The sequence below is a fragment of the Haliaeetus albicilla genome, chromosome 16 (assembly GCF_947461875.1).
Source record: "Haliaeetus albicilla chromosome 16, bHalAlb1.1, whole genome shotgun sequence".
Taxonomy (NCBI): domain Eukaryota; kingdom Metazoa; phylum Chordata; class Aves; order Accipitriformes; family Accipitridae; genus Haliaeetus; species Haliaeetus albicilla.
In genome coordinates this window covers 31,600,429-31,616,763 of record NC_091498.1, presented here as the reverse complement: position 1 = coordinate 31,616,763, position 16,335 = coordinate 31,600,429, and the positions used below count along the sequence as shown (strand labels likewise).

The 16,335-nt window shown below is 61.2% G+C and overlaps 3 protein-coding genes across 4 annotated transcripts; 1 reads left to right on the top strand and 2 right to left on the bottom strand.

Annotated features, from left to right (window-relative positions):
• Window positions 1-188: 188 nt before the first annotated feature.
• On the bottom strand, window positions 189-2,731 carry SAXO4 (stabilizer of axonemal microtubules 4). Its single transcript, XM_069804046.1, has 9 exons — window positions 2,502-2,731; window positions 2,259-2,367; window positions 2,069-2,177; window positions 1,734-1,978; window positions 1,350-1,450; window positions 1,213-1,263; window positions 1,012-1,098; window positions 696-800; window positions 189-620 (listed from the first exon to the last, which is right to left on the bottom strand). Exons 1-9 carry the CDS (start codon window positions 2,547-2,549, stop codon window positions 189-191), a joined length of 1,287 nt encoding a protein of 428 aa, XP_069660147.1. The 5' UTR covers window positions 2,550-2,731.
• Window positions 2,732-2,866: 135 nt separating this feature from the next.
• SDHAF2 (succinate dehydrogenase complex assembly factor 2) lies at window positions 2,867-5,092 on the bottom strand. Its single transcript, XM_069804329.1, has 4 exons — window positions 4,961-5,092; window positions 4,164-4,387; window positions 3,320-3,429; window positions 2,867-3,159 (listed from the first exon to the last, which is right to left on the bottom strand). The coding sequence occupies exons 1-4, from the start codon at window positions 4,973-4,975 to the stop codon at window positions 3,029-3,031; spliced, it is 480 nt and encodes a 159-aa protein (XP_069660430.1). The 5' UTR covers window positions 4,976-5,092; the 3' UTR covers window positions 2,867-3,028.
• Window positions 5,093-5,104: 12 nt separating this feature from the next.
• Window positions 5,105-16,161, top strand: CPSF7 (cleavage and polyadenylation specific factor 7). Of its 2 annotated transcripts, none has more exons than XM_069804294.1 (10): window positions 5,105-5,165; window positions 5,924-6,042; window positions 10,769-10,987; window positions 11,599-11,702; window positions 12,070-12,215; window positions 13,777-14,185; window positions 14,284-14,402; window positions 14,512-14,680; window positions 14,822-14,995; window positions 15,137-16,161. In XM_069804294.1, exons 2-9 carry the CDS (start codon window positions 5,989-5,991, stop codon window positions 14,988-14,990), a joined length of 1,389 nt encoding a protein of 462 aa, XP_069660395.1. In that variant the 5' UTR covers window positions 5,105-5,165; window positions 5,924-5,988; the 3' UTR covers window positions 14,991-14,995; window positions 15,137-16,161. The 2 variants fall into 2 exon arrangements, with proteins under 2 accessions (XP_069660395.1, XP_069660394.1); XM_069804293.1 differs by having other exon boundaries at window positions 5,123-5,204.
• Window positions 16,162-16,335: the final 174 nt, after the last annotated feature.

Here is a 16,335-nt window from a genome sequence, read left to right as displayed (position 1 = left end):
GCACGCCCCGTGGCCGGGGAGGGTATGGACGAAGACCCCAGGGGACCCCCATGCCACGGCTGCCCATCCTGTTGGGTCCTGCCGGACAGGCTGGGGCTCTTCTTCCTCCTCCTCCTCCTCCTCCTTTTCCTCCCGCTGCCCACCCCAGCCAGCCCTGCCTGGTTTTTCCCTGCCGCAAATCAGCTGTGTCATCCCAAAGTCGGCATGGAAAGCCGGGCTCGTACAGCCCTCCAGCGGCTGCTGGCCAGGCGGCACCCCCGCCCGCCCCCCCAGCCCCCCAAATCCTCCTGCCAGCCTTCGGGGTGCAGGCAGCCCCCAAAATAAGGGCTGGGGGCAGCCGCAGCCCCTCCACGGTGTCTCGAAGAGCCAAAGGTGACAATGGCATTGTGCCCAGGAAGACTGTTTGGGGTCTTTATTTCTCCTTGTGCTCCCAGGGACTGGGGAGGCCCCAAAGAACTGGGAGCTACCGCTGAGGCTGGGACTCCCGGGGGGGCCACACCGGTGGCCAGTGATGTCCCCCAGCCCGGTGGGGTGGTTGTTGGTGCTGAACCCGCTGGGACGCTGGGGCTGGATGCCCCCCATGGGTCTCGCCATCCAGGTTGGACCCTGCCAACACCAGGCTGGAAAATCCAGGAGGGACAGGGTGGTGAAGCTGGAGCCTCCCCCTTATCCCCCTAGGGTCACCCCAAACTCACCTGGCACTGCAGGGGACGGGTTCGGGGGGGGGTCACATACTGGCCATGGTTAATGGTGAACCCTAACGGCTCCTGGGGGGATGGAGGTGGGTTGAGTGCATGGTCCTGCAGGGAGGGGGACGAGGTCATGCCTGCACCCACCTTCCTGCCAGCACCCTGCTGTCCCAGAGGGCTGGCCTGGGTCACTCAGGGTGCCTGCAGCCCTCGGGAGACAAGTGGGATGGCGTGGCCCACCACGGGCAAGCCCTGCGTGGGGATAGTGGATAAGGACAGGCAGGGCACATGGGGACGGGCAGTGGGATGGGGTCCCGCTCACCGCCATGCCCAGGCAGCCTGGCACCTGCCGGCTGAACCCGTTGCCTCTCTCAGAGCCCGCCGGCAGTGCCAGGAGTGTCTCGCCGCCCTGCCAGAGGATGGAGATGGGGTGGGTGGGACGCACATGTCCCCTGCCCCGCACCCCAGCCCTGTCTGCTGGGGGGGGTCTCACCTCGCCACCCCCTCCCCTCGCCCCGCTTACGTGGCTATGCACAGAGGGCAGGTAATCCGTTGTGGTGATGCTAACGCCGAGCTGCAGAAGCGCAAAATTGTCCCTTGGGGTGCAAAGGGGGTGAGGGGCTGGCGGGGGACAAGGGACCTGGTGGGGCAGGGGCTCACAGGCTGGGCTGGCAGGACTGGCAGGATGCTGTCGCTCCTCGGGGTGGCCCTGGTGAAGCCCGACTGCTCCTTGGCACCGATGGTCATCTTCTGCAGGACATCTGTGGGGAGCAGATGGGGCAGGGAGGGAGCCCCACTGTCCTCGTCCCTGTCCCCAGCCCAGCCTGCGCACGGACCCTGGAGCCAGCCATGGCATTACCTGGTGTCACGGCCCCTGCCTGTCCCCCTGTGTTTGGGGGTGGGCAGGTGTGGGTGATGCAGGGCAGGGGGCCTCCAACACCCCCATAACCTCCTGGGGTCAGACCTAGTCCTGGGATCACTGACACCCCAAAACCTCCTGGAACGGAGCTGGCCCCAGCACCACTGACACCCCCAAAACCATACCTGGCTGGGCAGGACCGGCGCAGCGGCTCTCTGTGCCATGCTCCCTGGATGCTCTGGGGGGGCCCTGGAGGAGCCACGTGTGCTGGGGACTCACCCCCCTGGTGTGGGGGCAGGAAAGGGAGGACTCTTGGAGGTACCCGCTCTCCGGCTGGTGGACGTGCCAGGGCAGCAGGCTCCGGCCGTTGGGGAGCCAGAAGGGCTTGAAGTGCTCAGTGGTGGTGGACGTGGCAGTGTCCTGGCAGTGGCTGTGGTGGGAGGCCAGCGTGGCTGTGATGGCGTGGCCCCAAAACTTGTCGTGTCCCCCCCCCCATTCCACTTGCAGCAGGGGTACCTACCCCTCTGCTGCACCGCGCGGGCAGAGCAGGCAGGAGATGGCCGAGTGGTTGTTGGACACATAGCCGGTGCCGGTGTGGTGGCCGAGGCAGGGACGGAAACGCGGCGGGCCTGGGTGGCAGCGGGGAGAGGGGGCTTCGTCATGGGAATGAGCCCCTGCACACCTCTGGGGAGGGCTTCGGGACCCCCTACCGTAGGCCACCGCGTAGCTCGTGGCATAGAAGTTCATGAGGTCGGTGCTTCCCCCACTGCGTGCCTTCACCGAGGGGGAGACGATGCCCAGCCCCGCGGCAGGAGAGTCCTGCAACAAGGATCGTAGCTTAGCGCGGGGACAGAAAAACAGACAGGCAGACGCCATGGTAGGGCTGTCCTAGAGCAGCTCCCTGCCTGCCCGGAGGCACGGGTGGCTGTGGAATGTCTCCCACAGAAGCAGACCTTGGGATGGTGACGCTGTCTCCTGGTAACCGCGGCGCAGTGACACATGGGGACCTCGGTCACAGAGAGTGTCACCGCTGCCTGGGGACCGTTTTCCCAGCTGGGACACCCCGCAGATGGCACCGGAGAGCAGGATGCCCCACTTCAAACTCCTGTGGAGGGAGCCACAGCCCCCCGGGTGTGGGGTCACCTCCCCCAGGCTCCCATAAAAAAGAGTTTCAGAGGGACAGGAGGGAGTTGGAGACAGCGGTGAGCTGGCAGGTGCCAGAGCAAGCTCGGATTGCTGCCGCCTCCCCTGAGCACCCGTTACCAACGCCGCCGAAGAGCAGAGCCCTGAGCTCACCAGGCAGCAGGAGCAGCAGGGCTAGCAGCCACGGCTTTATTCATCATGCCCTGAGAGTCCGAGGGAGCCGCTGCCGGAGGAGGAGGAGGAGAGCCACAGGGAGGGCAGCAGCACCAGTGTTTCCACAGGGCCCCATGTCCCTCCTCTGCTCCAGGGTATGGGGAGGGAGAAGGCGGCCTTCTTGTCAGCGGGGTGACTCAAAGAGGTACTCCAGGTCTGGCTGCCGCAGCCTCTGCTCCCTCTTCTTGTTCTTGGCAAACTCCCTCAGCATGGCCATCACATCGTTCTCGAACTCGGCCGGTGTGGGCTTTGCTTCTGTGGTAAAAACAGAAAGGGGGCAGCAAGAGAACGGCTCCATCCTGTCCCGAAGGACCATGGTCACCCCGCTAATCCCAGCTCCCACAGCTTGGAGCGACAGTACTGCCTTAGCCGGTGCCCTGGTGAGCGGGCAGGGCAACAGGCAGCTGCACCGTACCTGTGGCCCAGTAGTAAATGTCCCAGTCGTTGCTGGGCTCGTTGATGAGCCGGTCGTAGAGGTTCAGCTGCTGCTCGCTCATGTGGTTCAGGTTCTCCTTCGCAAAGAGGCTGGAGAGAGGATGTACGAGGATTGAGCGTGGGTGACCAGAGGAAGGCCACGCTGGCATGCTGCTCCCAGCCATGGCTGACACCCAGCTCTCTGTGCGATGCGAGAGGACGCGGAGGAGCTGGATCCAAGGTGACCTGCCTTCAGCCCCAGCCTGCTCTCTGTTAACCACTACTTCAGTCCTGAAACCCAACTGGCCTTGCCTCGTTCATACATCCCAGAAATTACATACATCCTTCCCAAAGGATTTCAGCTCAGCCATCAGCTAGGAGCTTCCTCCAGAGCTCTCACGTGCCTCCAGCTGCCTCTGGCTCTGCCCCATCCTGCCCAGCAGCAGCACCGATCATTGCATCCTGCACCCATGCAAGCAAAGCTCTTGTGATTTACCCAATGGCTCAGCCTTCTATCTGCCTTCTATCCTCTAAGCATCACCACAGCTCCTTAGGTTTTGGATTACGGCTGTGCACTACCCCACCAAACTCTTTCCTGCAATGCTCAGGGCTTTTCCCTGTTAATTAAAAACCTGTGACATCTTTAGGGAGCCAAACTGCAGCAGCTAAGGCACCTCCACCCGCCTTTCTCCCTTAGCTCTCCAGGGCTGATGTTATCTCTCCTGTAAAGTACAAGCCATCCCTGCCCGCTCCCATCTGCAGGGGACAAATTGTTAGGGAGCTGTAGGGAAGGACAGACAGCAGGGAGGTGAGTAAGCGGCCAGGATGGGCAGCCGGCACCTCACCTGAGCAGGATGCAGTTCTCCAGCATCCCCCTCTTCCGGCTCTCATACAGAAGCCGGGCTCTCTTGGTCTCCAGCGGCTCATCAGGACGCTCCTGCCAGGGAGGCAAAGGGATCTCCAGCACGTCCTTCCCCGAGTCCGTTGGGGAGTCCCCGCGGTAGCCCCGCTGCAGCCTCACCGACCCCAAAACGTGCCAGCACAGAGCCCGCCCGGGCAGGGAGCAGAGCTGTGAAAGGGACATGGACAGCGCAGGGGACACGTCAGGCCTGGCTGCCCCAGCACAGTGGGGATGGGGAGATCCCCAGCCCCCACACGACCCCCCCCCAGACCTTGCTGGCCACGATCCCCCAGCCCACACCACCCCCAGATTCTGCTGCTCCTCCACCCCATAACTCCCCCCACCATGCCATCCCCATTCTGTAACCCCCCCAAGACCCTGCTCCCCCAAATCCCCCCATCCCAACCCCCCAGACCCTGCTGCCCCTAACACCCCCCCATAATCCCCCCCCAGACCCTGCTGCCCCTAGCACCCCCCCATAATCTCCCCCAGACCCTGCTGCCCCCGGTCCCCCACTCCCACACACCCCTCCAGGCCCTACTGCCCCTGACACCCCCCCCCAACCCCATAACCCCCCCTCAAGACCCTGCTCCCCCAAATCCCCCCATCCCAACCCCCGCGACCCTGCTGCCCTCAGGGTCTCCCTCTGCCCGCCGCCTCTCCCAGATCCTTGGTTCCCCACAGACTCCCCTTGCCCCGGGACCCACCGTTCCTAGTAATTCCTCCCCCCCCTCCCCTCACCCTGGTCGCCGCCATAGCCCCGCACGGCCCTTCTAGCCTCCCTCCGGGCCGCTCTGTGACAGCGGGCGGCCCGACTCTATGGCACGGCGGTAGGAAGAGGAGAATGGGGTGGGGGGGGGAGAAGGAAGGAAGCGGGGCGGGCCGGAAGAGGCGTGACGCTAAACCGGAAGGGGTGTGGCGTGGCGCGGCGGCGCTGGCGGTGGCGGTGAGCGCGGTTGGCGCGCGCGCTCGGGGCCTGCTGGCGGTAACGGGCCGGGACGGGGACGAGGGGGACGGGACGGGGGGCGGGGGGAGGACACGGACACGACACCGCGACCCGCCACCCCCCCCACTCTACTCTTGTGCCCCCTCCCTCCACTCCCCCCCACAGCCCCCTCCCCCCCAGTGCCCCGGGCCCGGCCGCTCGGCAGGGGCGGGCCGCGCCGGGCCGATATGGCGGTCTCTTCCCCCCGCCCCCGGTGGGGACGGGGAGGGGGTTTAGGCCGGGGGGGAGGCTCAGTTCGGGTGGGTGGGAGCGGTAGGGTCCCCCCAGGGACCCTCGCTGTCGGGGAGGGGCTTGCCCGGGGTGTGTGTGGGGGGGGGAAGTGGGTGCCCCTGGGTTTGGGTTAAGGGGGGTCGGGGGGTTGTGGTCCCCGGGGTGGGATGGGAAGGGGAGGGGAGGGGGGCTGGGTTATGGTTGCCCCCTGAGGGGGGGTTGTTGCCCGCAAGGGTTGGGTAGGTTTAGGGGAAATGGGGCTACGTTGCCCGCGGGGGTGGCCCTCAGCGAGGTGGGGGGGGGGTCCTAGGCAGAGGGTGAGGGGCTGCTGCGGCCCCTGTGTGGGTCTGGGCTGAGGCTGTGAGTCACTCTGGAGGAGTGGCTGGGTGCCTGTAGGGACGGGGGGGGCAGAGGGGACTCAGGGGGATGTGAACAGTGGGTCTCTGGTGCCTCGCTGACCCTCTTTCTCCCCCCTCGCCATGCTGCAGTGCACCTTTGGTCTTCCTGCTTCGTCCCGGTCCCAGCCTGGGCTCCTTCTCCCGTCTCTGGAAATATGTCCGAAGGAGTGGATCTGATCGACATCTACGCCGACGAGGAGTTCAACCAGGTGAGCACGGCATCCGGCCATGGGGCTGGGGCTACAGAGCCCCCTTTTCTGGGGGAGAGAACTGTAATTGGCATCGGCCAACTCGTTAGCGAGGGGTTGGAGCGGTTAGCGTGGACTTACCTACCGGCTGGTATGTACACATTGAATGGAGGCGGAAGATGTGACCTGTGTGCCCGGGAAAAGGTGGTACAGCACTGGAGAGTCCCTGTGGGGAACCGAGGGCTGGGACTGTTCCTAAATCCTGGTGGCTGCCATCTTGAGCTGGGAATAATAAAGGGTCTTTCTGCGGGTTCAACATGTGGATGGTCACAAAATGTTTAGGAGCGGGGAGGCAGGGTTTGGGCCAGAACATTTGCTAGGATAGTGATGAGCAGGGATCGAAGGGGATAGTTGCAGCCCAATTGGAGAAATGAGAAATCCAAACTAGAAGAGGCACTGCCAGGGAACCGCAGGGTGAGGGAACCCAGAGCATTGAACCCGCGGGACCACCAAGGCTGGGAAGCTGTGGCGGGGACTCGCTGCGGTCGGAGAGCTGCCCATGGGCCACCTCACCCACCCGGAGGCTGTTTGGGACTCACAGGAAGAAATGACAGAGAATGGGAGGGTGCTTAGCTGTTAGAGAAGCAGACTTTAGAGAGGGATCTAGGAGAGCGGGTGTGAACGCAGATGTTTGAAGATTAAAAACAACCATGGAAAGCCCATGGAGGAAAGTTGGTCTGCGCTAGAGGGCAAGCTGCACGAACTGGAAACAAAACATGTGGAGGAGGGAATTGCCTTAAGCTCCCAGAGGGCTGAAGAGGAGCTGAGGGTGATAAACCCTTTGTTCTGTGGAGGTGGGAGGTTATCAGGTGAGAATATGCCATGGGTTAGACCTTCAGGGAAAAGCGAAAGGGTGGAAACAGTGTTAACTGCCTCGGAACCGAGAGGACTGCGAGGTGCTTTCCAACCACTTGGGAAAAAGCAGGAGTTCTCCGCTGAGAGCAGTTGCCTTGGAGAAGGGCAGGGTCCAAGCTGGCTGTAACACTGCCAAAATAACAGTAACCTCACTAGAAAAGGTGAGTTGCAAAGCAAACGTCTGTTCTGCTTGTAACAGCTGGGCAGCCCTGCCCGGACACCCTCTGACTCTGAAATACCGCTTCCTGCGTCCTTCCTGAAAAAATCCCAGAATAAACCCGATTCCCCATGTATTAAACAATCTAGCACTGTGCTGGGACCAAACAGAACTGCTCTGGCTTAGGAACTGCCTCAATTTGTGTGTTTTCACACAATTTGCTTTTAACAGAATCGGGAAATAGGTGTTCCTGGCCTTGGGAGCGGAAGGGAGAGCTGGATAGCTGTGGGAATAAGGGTGGAAGGTGCAGATTAAGAAAATGTGTGGAGGTCGCTGGGCTGGAGTTTAGAAGCGCACAGAATAGCCAGGAAATTTCATTTCTGGCAATTACTCTGAACGCCAAAGGGAAGCAGTGAAGGTGGACGTGGTAGCTACTGTCTGGAGAAGAACTGTGATGTTGGTGGGTGTGAGTTGGAAAGTCTGCAACATCTCGGAGGACAACTAATGAACAACAAACAAGTGGGAGGACTTAACAGGAGAACTCTGCTGCCGCTTCACGGGCGATCTGCGGAGATGGGCCAGCGCTGCCTGTCCCACCTGTGCCTGCAGGTAGGCTTTCCCGCAAAGGCTCAGCTCCTGGGAAGCCTAGAGAGGAAGGGCAACAAAAGCAGTGGTTTGAGTTGACGTGGGTATGTCTGCTGGGGAGGTGAAAGGGTCTCTGATGGGTCTGGTCTGGTCTCGGTCAAGTCTCGGGGATCTTTGGGAGTAAAGAAGTTAAGCAGTGTTGAGAGGAGGACGGAGCAAGCCTGGCTGCACAGCAGGAAGCAGCCTGGAAAGATTTAACTGGAGGGTTTGGGGGACAGTACACAAAAGATCTTTGACATGGCCAAGTAGATGGAGGCTTCTTAAAGCTGGAAGTGATTATCAAGGCCGCCAACTCCAGCATCTCGGTCGCCTCAGGCTGTGCGGCAGCAGGAAGAAACTGAGAGTTAATCTGTGCACAATGGCGCATGTGGGATCAAAGGGCGGTAGGAAGGTGCACTGGCTGCCCTGTGGTCCCTGTGGCACACCAGGGACGCCAGCGTGGTTCCAAATCCCACAGCACACATGGTAGTTACCGCCGACGGTGCCTGGCTTCATCCCTGTGCACCTTGCAAGGCGTCACGCATGGGTTCAGAGCGCATTTGCTGTGTTGGGGTTTGAATGGCAGTGAAGGTGTTAGGTGCCGGGGCGGTGGGTGATGCAAGAAGCCTCTCGCTACCGTGCGTTTCGAGCAATGGTCTGCAAATTCAGTGCAGTGGCGAGGGCAGAGAGCAGCAGAGTGGACTCTGAGCGCTTGGGCTGTGAGTACTTCTACACCATCTTCTTATTGGGCTGTTGGTTTTTAAAGGAGAGTGTCAAAAACGGAATGGACCCAGAGGATCTCTAAAAACTCCCAAGCTGAAGCATCCCCTAAGTAGCGTATCTGAGGGCTTTCATGCAATTTCTCCTCTAGCCCTCCTTGTTTTGTTCTTGACTTTATGAAACTTTCAGGCAGAAATCTTCCAGCCTTGGGCTGCGTCCAAAGGCGCTTCATCAGGGTAGGAGTGTGGGAGGCGGATTAAACAAACAGTTGAGCTGTTTTGAGAATGAGTGTAAAAATACTGCTCCCTGTTGAAATTCTTACAACCTTTTGATCAGCTCTGCAGCTGAAATAGGCAGATGCAAAAGTTACGGCTTGCTTTAGAAATGGATGTTGCTGTCAACATGTCTGGAGGAAAGTGGTTTGATTTTGATACTTCCGTGACCCTTTGAAAGCTGTGTGCTGAGCACCCTTCCCCGTCTCTCCCCTGAGCTCACAAAGGGACATGTTTTATGTGTGCGGTTTCCTGACCGTCACAGTGTTGGGGATTTAACCACCTCGCGCTATCTTTAGCAGAAGATGTTGTCCGAACTGCCTTTGAAGTCCTGGAATTAAAAATTTAGGAGCAGAGCCTCTGTTTTTGTGCTGCACAGGACCTGTGCATTGCTCCCGTGGGACAGATACCAATGTGGTAATTTGTAGCAGAAATGATGCTCAGTGCACGCTGAATCCGGGTGAGCAATTAGTCTGAAGATCCGTAGTAAACACAGCACTCGCTGTACACTCCAAATTAAATATAGCCCGGAACAGAGTGGGAATTGGAAGGCAGATCTAGGACACTTGAGTTCACAGCTCAGAAGATTCCTTGGTGGCTGGTTCGTGCCGTAAAAGGCTGCGCTGCTGAGAGGAGGGGAAATGGTGTGCGTGCATCTGTGCGTGCAGACGGCGTGTGTAGCTCCTACCCTGAAGAGGGCTCTGCTGGCCCAAAACCAGTGAGCTTGTGGCGGCGTATCCAAGGCGAGCAGGGTTTGAGGGAAAGTGAAACCCCCAGGCTGGACTTGTTGTGAAGTGTGTGCCTGCCAAAGAGCGAGAGGCTTGTCCGTTGAGGGTGTTTGGTTTTCCACCACTGAACTCTTGCCCTCACACGCTTACAGAAGGTGAGCTTCTTCCTGGTAGCCTCCCAGAGCAGCAAGTTGCGTCTTGCCCCATTGCTCAAGACAGCTGACACCCTAGAAAGCTGGTCCTCTGCTCGCGTGAGGTGTGTGCTGGAGCTCAGCGGAGGAGCAGACAGAAAAGCAAAAGGCTTGTTGTTGAAGTTTGGGGGAGGAAAATCAAGCCAGTGCAGTTAGCCAGCAGGGTAAAGCCTTGTGGTTCTGCTTCCTGGAGTATTCCTCCCTTCTCCCACGTCCTTATGTGTAAAAAAAATGCTCCAGGGTTATGTCAAGCATTGCAAAGCAGAGCCCATCGCCCTGTCTTCGGGGCACTGGTAATCCTCATTGCTGGGGAAAGATGTTGATCCTGTTGCTGTGGGGCTTGCGTTAATGCTTGGCCGGTCGGAGAGCTGGGCAGCTGGACTGGAGACGTGCACGAGGGATTTCCACATTGCCCAGAAAGAAGAGCAGATGCTGTGGTGGATTGCTCAAGTGAGGGGTGGTCATAAGCCTAGGGCACAGCATGTTTTTGTAGGGCAGTGGGGTAGTGGGGAAGAGTAGTGTGGTGCTAGGAGGGGTCTGCTGGGCCAGGGGAAAGTGTGAGGAGTTGTCATTGCAAAATTGAAGTGCTGAAAGAGGGACGCACCATGGTGGCATGCCACCAAGGGGAGGGGACAGGGCTCTGGGCAAGAGGAGCTGGCTTGTGAGAGATAGCAGGCGCCGGATCTGTTTGCTGTGGCTTCATTCATGGCAGTGATTCACCACCTTCTAACTGCGAACAGACCCAAGACAAGTGGTTTGGGCGCTAAACCTTTGGACTCAGCTTGTGCTGCCTCACAAGAGCTCGTGCACGTCAGCACTTGATGAATTGGGACAACTGGTTTGCAAACTGTGAAGGGGGCTTCCTAACCTCCAGTGTCATTCATCTGCAGTCCCCTGCACATCGGGGCACCTGCGGCAGAGCAGCACCATGAGATGACTTTAAGCATCTCCTGTAGTGGTTGGTGTTTGGCTTCTGCTGGACGGTCATTGCTGGGGGGATGTTGGAGGACTCCAGCAGAATGGAGCGGTCCTCCAGAGCCCCATTCAGGCTCTTAACAGCCCACAGGTTCCTTTCTGAGCTGTGGTTTCACACCTGGGGTCTCCCCTCTGCAGAGGTGCTCACAGTGTCTCCCCTTGCAGGACTCTGAGTTCAGTAATGCTGATCAGATGGACCTGTACGACGATGTGCTAGCAGCCAGCTCACAGCCCCCCGAAAGCCGCACCAGCAGCTCAGAGGCACCCCCGGAGATCCGCCAGGAGCCGTCCCCCAAGCCCAACAGCAAATCTCCTGCCATCCTGTACACGTACAGCGGGTTGCGCAACAAGAGAGCTGCCGTCTATGTGGGCAGCTTCTCCTGGGTGAGTGGAATCGCTGCCTGGCTGTGCTTCCTTGTGGAGGGGGTGTCCAGACCACCTGCATGGGCAGTTTGGGTCTCCTGTGCTACATACACAGATGGAGGTCCTCCAGAGAAACCCCTGAGGGGCTGCAGGGCTCTTTGGGGGTGCTGTTCCTCCGCGATTCACGCTGACCCAGTGTCCCAGGCCGGGTCGTGAGCTGGGCTTGACATTGTGATCTTGGGGAAAAGGGATTCGTAGCCCTAAGGGGCTTCAGGTCGAGCCTGGGGCGAGTGACCAGTGGCTGCAGTGTTTCCCTTGCACCGGCTGCTGCCCCACCTGGCTCTGCCTTCTTGGGGGCTGTGTGGGCAAGTCACCTTCTGCTTTTGACAGATACAGGGAGAGTCCTGGGAAGGCTCTGTCTTGTGTAGAGAACAGAGACACCTCTGGTAGCCATGCCCAGGACCTGTTTCAGACTCGAGATTGATTTTAAACTCCCTGTAGGGGCTCTGAGGGTGTCTGAACTCAAGTGCCCTGCCCCAGCCCCCTGAGCGCTGAACCTGGGTTAGCTGGGGGGGGGCAGCGTGGTCCTGCAAAGGGCTATGTGAGCTGACACTGGCCTCTCTTCCCCTCAGTGGACGACTGACCAGCAGCTGATCCAGACCATCCGCTCGGTTGGTGTCTACGACGTAGTGGAGCTGAAATTCGCAGAGAACCGAGCCAATGGCCAGTCGAAAGGGTGAGAGCCGAGGGGCATGTGGGGGAATGGGGGAGTCAGGCCTTCACGGCCACGTCCTCTGCGTTGGGGAGAGTGAGGAGGCAGCCGGTGGTTTTCCTGGCTGGCACAGGTGATGCACAGCCCACCTGGAGCTGGGATGGTAAAGCAGAGACTCCGAAATAGTGTGGGAAAGGGATGGGGGGGGTCATGTAACTCCAGGCTGGTTTCAGCTGCCAGGGAAGGCAGCGGGAGGGGGTAGTGCTGGGTGGTCTCTGCCAGCAAGGACGGATAGAGCCCCGTGGGGTTTGGCAGGGGGTCCCTACCCCCCACCAGGGGGTGAACCGCTTGGGGCTGGCTTTTGCTGACTGACCACCAGGCTTTCCCACAGGTACGCAGAGGTGGTGGTTGCCTCTGAGAACTCAGTCCACAAACTCCTGGAGCTCCTGCCTGGCAAAATCCTCAACGGGGACAAGGTGGAGGTGAGGCTGGCAACCCGGCAGAACCTGTCACAGTTCGAGGCGCAGGCTCGCAAACGTGAGTGAGGCAAAGGCACACCACAGGTTGGGGGGGGCTTCCACGCTGTGCAGCAGCTCCCGCGGGCCCCGCAGATCCCCAGCAGAGCTGTCAGGCTGAACCCACCAAGACCTCGGGGTGGGGGGACACTGCCAGGAGTCTCTGGGGGTTGTTTCCTGTTGCTGCTGAGTCTGATTAGATCCTGACCCGAGTCTTTATGATCCCCTTTTAGGTGCTCACACACTGCGAAGATCCCTCGTAGGCTCCTCCTCCTCCTCTCCAAACTGAATGGGCTTAAGCTCTTCAGCCTATCAACATAGCTAAGACCCTCCATATCTATTAGTAGCTCTTCTCTGGATCTCCTCCAGAATTTGTCCATCCCTGCGGAGGTAAGGTGCCCAACACTGGACACAGTATTCCAGCTGGGGCCTGGCCGTGGGCTTTCTACAATGGCAATAGGTGGTCCTTGCCTCACTCCGCAGCGATGTGACGCCCCAGCCCCGTGCTGGGGGGCTCTGCGGAGCCACAGGGACTGTTGGCAGGAGCATGTACGAGGAGGTCTTGGCCAGCTGTGGTCATTGTAGATCCCGTGGCCCATTTCATGCAAGGAAAGCCTTTCTTCCTAAGCGCCCTGGCCAAGTTACAGTGGGGTAGCTGTGACCTTTGCACCCTCCCTTCAGCTCCAGTGCCCACGGTGATCTGCTGCTTGGCAGCACCATACGCTGTTAGACCGTGTCCCGACCTGCCCTTGCATTTCAGCAGAGCAGGGTGTGTTCCCTTCTCCCGCCGGGCACGGGGAGGCTGAGTTTCGGCCTGCCCCCAGGGGCCTTGCTGTTGACACGGCTGAGCTCACGTGAATCCTTGCCACCGGCTCAGGAACACCGGCGCCTAGACGGTGCTCCGCTTGACGGCCATCAGAGCGGCAAGGCCCGGTGGGGAGCCGTGGCTCCCCCGAGGGGCTCGGGCAGAGGCAGTGCCCTCCGTCGTACCTCTCCTGTCTCATCCTCAAAGCCTCTTTGGACACAGCAAGGGTTCCTGTCCCTCTCTTCGAGGGCAGACGGGCGCCGAGTTTTCCTTCCTCCAGCAGCTCCATTGCTGTCGGCACTTGGGTTCTGTCTCCTCGTGTTCCTCCACGCTCAGGCCTTTCTGAACCCGTGTGCGATCGCAGGCTCTCTGGGTCGTTTAATGTCTTCGGGGACTCAGGACCCAGCGACCTCTCTGCTGGGGACCTCGCGCCATTTCTTGGGGCTTTTCGCTTCTGTCCCTGTAACCCGCTTGCTCGGCAGCTTCCGCAGAGCCTCACTGGCTGAGAGTGAGCGTCCCCGGGGCACCGTGTGGGCAGCTGGGGTCTTGCTGGAGAGCTGGTACCCCCTTCAAGGCACGTGGAAGCGGAGGCTACGTTTGGCTGGCTGGATCTTTCTCTGGGCACCTTGAGCTCTCTCAAGGCTGCACCTCATGGGGCTGCGGGAGAGCATGGTCCTCGTGCCGGTTGCCACGGGTGGGGAGGAAGAGGAGGAGGAGGTCTCCGAGACCCTCAGGCCCTCCGGCCACGGCTCATGGCTCTTTCCTGTGCCGCTTGCAGGTGTGCCGCCGAGGGCCCACTCCCGAGACTCCGTGGACTCAGTGGACGGCCGTGCCACGCCGACAGAGAATGCCTTGCCGCCTGCCCGTGTGGAGAAACCCCCCTCTGTCCTGCCTTTTTTCAACCGCCCCCCCACCGCCCTGCCCCTCATGGGGCTGCCCCCGCCGCCGATGCCTCCCCCACCGCCCCTCTCCTCTGGCTTCGGTGTCCCCCCACCCCCACCCGGCATCCACTATCAGCATCTCATGCCCCCACCACCTCGACTGCCCCCCCACCTGGCTGTGCCACCCCCGGGGGCTGTCCCCCCTGCCCTGCACCTCAACCCTGCCTTCTTCCCCCCACCCAACGCAGCCCTGGGTCCTCCGCCGGACACCTACGGCAAGGCCATGGCCCCCTACAACCACAGCAGGTGAGAAGGGGCGGAGTGGGGGGGGGGCTGCGTGCCACTTGGTACCAAATTGGGGATGGGCGCGGCTATGCTGACCCCCACATGTGCCTCCTGTGCAGCCGGGAGCTCGGCCCGCCACCTCCCCCTGTGAGCGAAGTGGAGTTTGAGGAGATCATGAACAGGAACCGGGCGATCTCCAGCAGCGCCATTTCCAAGGCAGTGTCCGGCGCCAGCGCAGGTAAAGGTGACCGCGTCCCCGTGCCCCCCATGTGTCCATGTCGTCGTCCCCCCCCCCATGCCATCCCGTGGCAAGTCCGCATCCCTCGAGCCTTGCTCCGCTTCCCCAGGCGATTACAGCGACGCCATCGAGACCCTCCTCACGGCCATCGCCGTCATCAAGCAGTCCCGCGTCGCCAATGACGAGCGGTGCCGCGTCCTCCTCTCGTCCCTCAAAGACTGTCTGCACGGCATCGAAGCCAAGTCCTACAGCACGGGCGCCAGCAGCAGCTCCTCCAGGTACTGACGGCTCTGGGGGTCAGAGCTGCATGGGGGTGGCTTTGTTGCACCCCGTCTTGGGGTTTTGCTCGCTGTCTCTGTCCCCAGCCCAGTGAGATCCTCTCCGGAGGTAACCGAAAGCTTTTTCTTCTTTTTTCTCAGGAAAAGACACCGATCTCGGGAGCGCTCTCCCAGCCGGTCTCGCGAAAGCAGCCGGCGGCACCGGGACCTGCTCCACAGCGAGGATCGGCACGAGGACTATTTCCAGGAGCGGAACCGGGAGCACGACCGACATCGGGACAGGGACAGAGAGAGGGACCGGCACCACTGAGACAGGTGAGCCGGTGCCAGGGCGCTGCCGCACGTGCTGCGCCGTCGGTGTGGGGTCTCAGGGGTCCCCCTCGAGGAGTGAGGGCTGAGGTGGTGGGAAGGGTCCTCGGCGCTTATCTGACCACTCCTCTCGTCTCTCCCCCACAGGAGTTTGGCAGTAAGTGGTTTTTAATGGACTCGTATCTCCTCACCTCGATCAGGACTACGTGACGAGGCCGCTCCACCCCCCCGCCCCTTCCCCGCCACCCCCAGCTCTCTCCGGGCGCCCGAGGAAAACCGTGCCGTGCTCCGGCGGGACTCCCACCGACACCTCGTGGCCTTGGGGCCTGAGCCTTTGCCCGCACTCACCGCTACTGCTGCTTCCCCGGGGAGAGACGGGGAGCCGGGGAACGCCTGCGCCTGGGCCACCCTGCTCCACTCCGTGGACTCTCGGACCCAAAGAGAAATGGTGCTTTTTTTTTTCCATGGAGGGAGGTTTGTGAGCCCTTTCCTCTCCGGGGGTGGCTGGAGGGGATGGAGCCCTCCCTGTGGGCGTGAAGCGCGGGGGCTTGGAGGCGCACGGCTCCCAACCCCGTGCCCAGGTTCGCTGGTATGGGGTCTTCTGCCACGTATCATCCTCTCACCTCGTCTGGGGACACTCCTGTCCCCATCACCCCAGCAGTCCCAGCACAGGCCCCCCCATCCTGCAGGACACTGTGCCACGCTCCTCCTTTTCCCCCCTCTGATGGAGGGGAAGCGCAGCCCATCCCCTCCGCGGGCCTGCTTTTTCCCCTTCGCCCTCTCCGCTCTGTCTGGGAGCGACGTGCTGAGGAAGCGGGGGGCTAGAGCTGGGCCAGGGGTCGCCCCCTCTCTCTGCCCCGATGTTCCCCACCGGCTCGCCGCAGCGGCATTGCCATCCCAAACAGCAGCTCCGGCTGCCGAGCGCCGGCAGGGTCCTGCATGGAGCCGGCCTCTCCTGCAGCACCTTCCTTGTTTTAGAGGAAGCGGAGGAGGCGGGGCGGGGCAGGGCAGGCTGCCACCCCCCCTGCCTTGGGGACTACCTGTCCCCCGCTTGTGCTGGGGGCTCTTCCAGCTGTGTCCCTACGTCCCCCGGCTACCCTTTCCTAACAGGCGGCACGGCGGTTCCGCGTGTGGTAGCAGCTCGGCTGTGTCGCACAGGCCGGGACGGGGGTGGTGGGTGTCCCTGTGCACTGCACGGAGCAGTGGGCAGCCAGGTGGGAGCCCCCCCACCCCAGCCCTGCGCTTCTCTGGGCTGCGAGGCCCCACACGCATCCCTCCAGCAGGAGAGGGAGAGCCCAGGAGGCTTGGGGTGAGCTGAGGAGACACAACGTGACTTCTAGGGTGGG

Coding starts and splice junctions, on each gene's coding strand:
- SAXO4 (XM_069804046.1), bottom strand. CDS start 2,549: ATGTGTCACTGCGCCGCGGTTACCAGGAGACAGCGTCACCATCCCAAG. Junction 2,368..2,501: donor GACAGCGTCACCATCCCAAG/GTCTGCTTCTGT, acceptor TCCTTGTTGCAG/GACTCTCCTGCCGCGGGGCT. Junction 1,979..2,068: donor CCGCGCGGTGCAGCAGAGGG/GTAGGTACCCCT, acceptor CTCCCACCACAG/CCACTGCCAGGACACTGCCA.
- SDHAF2 (XM_069804329.1), bottom strand. Junction 3,430..4,163: donor GAGAACTGCATCCTGCTCAG/GTGAGGTGCCGG, acceptor TCCTCTCTCCAG/CCTCTTTGCGAAGGAGAACC. Junction 3,160..3,319: donor CATTTACTACTGGGCCACAG/GTACGGTGCAGC, acceptor TTTTTACCACAG/AAGCAAAGCCCACACCGGCC.
- CPSF7 (XM_069804294.1), top strand. CDS start 5,989: ATGTCCGAAGGAGTGGATCTGATCGACATCTACGCCGACGAGGAGTTC. Junction 6,043..10,768: donor CCGACGAGGAGTTCAACCAG/GTGAGCACGGCA, acceptor CTCCCCTTGCAG/GACTCTGAGTTCAGTAATGC. Junction 10,988..11,598: donor ATGTGGGCAGCTTCTCCTGG/GTGAGTGGAATC, acceptor TCTTCCCCTCAG/TGGACGACTGACCAGCAGCT.